Below are 4,904 nucleotides of genomic sequence, written 5' to 3'. Positions count from 1 at the left end.
AGCTGACCGTCCCTTTCGAGGCTACGTTACAACAGACAGCCACGAACCTCCTCCGAACGTAAACGGCGCTGCGCATGCCCTGTGTCGACGTTCCATTTGCGTTGTGGGAAATGTAGTTCAATCCGACAAAAACAGTGCGTTACAAAACCGTGTTACAAAACCGAAACACCGGCGTTCTCACGTGACCAGTTGCTTAAAACGAAATACGGCACCAACCAACGTGTTTCTCGCTACTGGCCTGCTGAAAGGGACATTACTCTGTGTCCCGTTTCTGTCGGTTAGCTTCAAATAACCTCTCCCAGACCCACTGCAACTTTTATTCACTGTATGTTGCACTGCATTTGGAGGAGGTAAGTTCAATCTTGAACGCGACGGTCATTTTAATGAGACGCTTCCCCAGCTAGTCGTGTTGTAGGCTTTTTTCCCTATTATTCCATGTCTGGCTCGTGTTTCTTAATGCTTTGTGTCTTCACACTTAAGTCCAACATAAGCGTGCATTCATAATTTTTGTTTCTGTAATGTTTTGCAAACACAAGTGTTCTCAGAGTTTTTCCACCATCTTTTTCCTCCGCGTCAAGGCAATTCTTGAGGCTTGCTGCTCACAATAACCAGACGCCCACCTCGGTGTTCCCCAGCCTGACCAAGTCATTCACCAGTCAAACCATCATGTCGGACAAAAAACGCAAGGCAACATCTGCCGCCGCCGCCGCTGCTGAAGAGCCCCGTGCCAAGCAGCAGAAGATGGCTGCCATGAAGAAGGAGAAGACGGAGAGAGCTGGGGGCTGGCTGCAGGACCTTGTGAGGCAGCAGAGGACAAAGGAGAAGGAGATGAAATTCAACAAGAAGCGCCTCCGCGTTATGTCCGACACTGAAAAGATAAAGCAGGGCTCAGAGGGTGTCCTGTACTGGATGACACGAGACCACAGAGTACAAGGTAAACTCCTAAAACAACTACCAGCAGTGCAGAGAAGGACCTGTTTTGGCTTGTATTTTCTCCATGTTTCCATTGGCAACATGTTTTGTGTGTTTTAGATAATTGGGCGCTGATCCATGCCCAGCGGCTTGCTGTAAAGGAGAGCCTTCCTCTGCACGTCTGTGTCTGCCTGGATGTCCCCAAATCAGAACTGTCCACTCTGAGACATTACAGCTTTATGCTGAAAGGTCTGGAAGAAGTTGCAAAGGTATTGCCCTCATGATTTTTTGAATGCACTCACCACAGCCATAAATTCCAGTTGTGCATTAGTTTGTCTTCACTCACTTAATTGGCAGGAAAATCATACATTACAGTACATTTATTCCATTAGTAAATCATTCAGATCAAGTAATACCACCAAACGTTTGCAGGCTGTCCAAAATGTTTTTTTTATTTTTTATTGAATGTAATTATAAAGTGAACACTTGCTGTTTTAAGCTGGTTAGACTTTTTAAGCTGGTTAGACTCTGGTAAGCTAACTTTATATCATATCAAACTGTTGGTTGGACCAAACAAAATACCCTCTGGGCTCTTTGGCTACTGTATTTAAAGACTAAATGATAATCAATTAAATGAGTAATAGATTCTTCAATAATGAAAATGATAATGTTTACAGTATTACTGTAACAATGTTTGCAGCCCCAGTTTAATGAGTGTTTAAAATCAGTCAATAGAAAAGTCAAAGAGGTGGCTCCCTTACATGTATCATTAGTGAGTATAGGCGTAGTCACAGATAACATCAGTGTGTAATGGGTGGGGGGCATTTATAAAGCACACAAGTCAAATACATTGTTCACATGACATCCAAGTTTGTGGCACGTCAGCGGTTCGTGATCCAGGTACTTGAACCCACAGCCCAGTCTATAACTTCATTGTTCTGCCTCAAACAGGAATGCAAAACCTTAGACATCCAGTTCCACTTGCTGCATGGCTCAGCTGGGGACGTTCTTCCCACCTTCGTGGCAGATCGCAGCCTAGGGGCCGTGGTGATGGACTTCTCCCCTCTCAGAGAGCCCCTGCAGTGGTTGGAGGACGTCAAAAAGAGGCTTCCAAAGGCCATTCCCCTCATCCAGGTAAAAACACTGAGGGAGAGAGCGTTTCCCTGATTATGTCCACAATGCAATTGACCTCATGTTGTGCCCATAGGAGTTAAACAGCTAATTTTCCGTTTTTACAGGTTGATGCCCACAATGTTGTTACCTGCTGGGTAGCATCCCCTAAACTTGAGTATGCCGCCAGGACAATCAGAGGAAAAATCAACAAGCTTTTGCCAGAGTTCCTCACTGAATTTCCTCTGGTAGAGAAACACCCCTACACGGCTACAAGAACCGCCAAAGTAAGCGCTGCACTAACAGTGAAGGGCACATTCAGATTGTTGTGAATAAAAGTTAATATGCGATTGTAAGTAAGATGGAAGTCATGCATTCATGTTTATATGTCACATTCAAGGACTTTTGGGTTGGTTAAGACGACACAATCGCAATTTGTCTCCTCCTAAAAGCATTCATTGCTTTGGAGGTGTCTTCTAAGATCTAAGAGCTTATTGATGGGGAGTTTGGAAGTCAGTGCTGCAATAAAGTGCTTCCTTTCAACCTTCAGCCGCTCCCCTCCACTGCACATTATTTATTGACGAGTGAATATAAACAGCAGACTTTTTATACCGTTCAGAAGTTATAAATTCCTTCCCAGCACTGGATATTAAAGCGATATTGTGTGCCTTCACTGCACTGCTGTGATTGATGTGCCATTCTCTGGTTCCTGATAATGTAAGCTAGGTTAGAGAACTTTCTTCACCTCTTTTGAAGTTTGCAGTGTATATTTCAGCTCAACACTGTCAGCTGTGACCTTGGCTGAATTCTTCTCTTTTTTTTTTTTTCCCCCAACCCTCACCTCACAGCCAGTAGACTGGGACAAAACCCTAGCCTCTCTGCAGGTCGACAAAACAGTCGGAGAGACGGAGTGGGCTAAGCCAGGCACCAAGGCAGGGATGGCCATGTTGGAGTCCTTCATTGATATACGCCTTAAACAGTTTGACTCCCAACGCAACGACCCAAACGCTGCCGCCCTCAGCCAACTCTCCCCCTGGATCCGCTTCGGTAAGTCGTACCATGAGAAAGATGGCAGGTGTGAATCTAATGCACGGCCTATACCATAAGCTTTTCTGTCTGTCTAAAATCTGAGATTTTTTCTGCTCTTCAACCATCTCTTCTTCCTCCCTGCAGGCCACCTGTCAGCCCAGCGTGTGGTGCTGCAGGTTCAGAGCAGCGGGAAGAGCGCCGGTCAGTCAGTCTCCTCCTTCATTGAGGAGCTGGTGGTGCGCAGGGAGCTGACCGACAACTTCTGCTTCTACAACAAGAAATACGACAGCGTGGAGGGTCAGCTGAGTTCTCATTAAATTGCATCCCGTTCACTCTGTTGTGATGGGTGTCCCACTAGTGACATCATTCAGATGAGTCATCTGCTCACAAGCCGAATTCATTTGTCTAAATTGGTAGCTTGTAGAGTAGGTTTGAAATGACTCAGCTCCTGAAGTTGTCCTTGTTTTTTGATTGTTCCTTTTGAATGTTGGTACTCAGGTGCGTATGAATGGGCTCAGAAGACCTTGAAAGATCATGCCAAAGACAAGAGGCCGTATCTCTACATGCGGGAGCAGCTAGAGAAAGCAAAGACACATGACAAACTCTGGAACGCCGCTCAGGTACAACATACGGTCTAAAACACAAGATCTCACAGTGTTCCTGTGTTTTTGATGCAAACACATTTGATCACTAGTCCGTGTTCTGCTTTGTGTCTTACTGCTGTTTACTGCATGTCCTCAATAGTACCAGATGGTCACTGAGGGGAAGATGCATGGTTTCTTGAGGATGTACTGGGCCAAAAAGATTCTGGAGTGGACGTCTTCGCCAGAGGAGGCGCTCTCAATCGCTCTGTACCTAAACGATCGCTATGAGCTGGATGGCCAGGACCCTAACGGCTTTGTCGGTGAGGACATGGATTCAATTCTCATTTGTGTGACGGTGTGACATTGATTTACTGAATGACTTCTCTCACATCTTTCATGCTCCCCCACCCCTCTCGTAGGTTGCATGTGGTCTATTTGTGGCATCCATGACCAGGGCTGGGCAGAGAGACCCGTTTTCGGAAAGATCCGCTACATGAACTACAAAGGCTGCCTTCGGAAGTTTGACGTAGCCAGCTTTGAGAAAAAGTACTGTCCCAAAAACCTTTGAAGCATAAAATGTTTTGAAGGATGGGAATAAAATGCCTGACAGCCTACATCTCCTACACCTTTACCTCAGGGAACGCTTGTACGGGCTCTCCAGCAGTGGATTTTCTTTGCTTCTTTGTTGTTCTTGTTTTTTCCAAAATATTCAGTATGTTATCGCTTGGGCTGTTTCTTTTAGAGTCATTTCCTGTACTTAACTGCTGTTGCTTAACATAACATTATTATGATCTGCGGTGCCTACTTAGTAAGCAGAAAGAGCTTTTTACTTTGTTTTATGCTGTTTTTATATTAGTTTTTTTGCTTTTGGTTTTTACTTTGACTCCTTTTGTCTAAAAAGTCTTCTCATACCAGTAAACAAAGTCATGTAAAGTTAAAGTCATGATCACTTGTACCTCAGTTTCTTTATTCAGTTTTCCAACTATAATTTATCTGTAAGACCTGTTGCCAGAACAGACTTGTTCTTTACTCACAAGCAGACATCCACCCACAATCACTTTGAATTGATTACATTTGAATTTCTTTTTAGATTAAATCAATTCTAAATTAATTTAATACCACAGTAGCTTGTAGATAGCACGAGCTACTGTGATAGATGAGCAACGTTCAAAATAATCTAATCAAATCAGTACATAGACATTTTTGCATCAACTGTCAACAAACGGATGGCAAAATAATCTGATTGGAGAAACTCATGTTCTTCAATCC

General features: G+C 44.1%; 1 protein-coding gene across 1 annotated transcript; it reads left to right on the top strand.

Moving 5' to 3' along the window:
• Positions 1–247: 247 nt before the first annotated feature.
• cpdp (CPD photolyase) lies at positions 248–4,538 on the top strand. The gene is made up of 10 exons (XM_070919114.1): positions 248–350; positions 579–934; positions 1,033–1,181; positions 1,864–2,046; positions 2,151–2,309; positions 2,871–3,069; positions 3,196–3,348; positions 3,550–3,671; positions 3,796–3,955; positions 4,055–4,538. The coding sequence occupies exons 1-10, from the start codon at positions 328–330 to the stop codon at positions 4,201–4,203; spliced, it is 1,653 nt and encodes a 550-aa protein (XP_070775215.1). The 5' UTR covers positions 248–327; the 3' UTR covers positions 4,204–4,538.
• Positions 4,539–4,904: the final 366 nt, after the last annotated feature.

This window comes from Enoplosus armatus, chromosome 14 (genome assembly GCF_043641665.1).
Source record: "Enoplosus armatus isolate fEnoArm2 chromosome 14, fEnoArm2.hap1, whole genome shotgun sequence".
Lineage (NCBI taxonomy): Eukaryota > Metazoa > Chordata > Actinopteri > Centrarchiformes > Enoplosidae > Enoplosus > Enoplosus armatus.
This window is presented reverse-complemented; position numbering and strand designations above follow the sequence as displayed.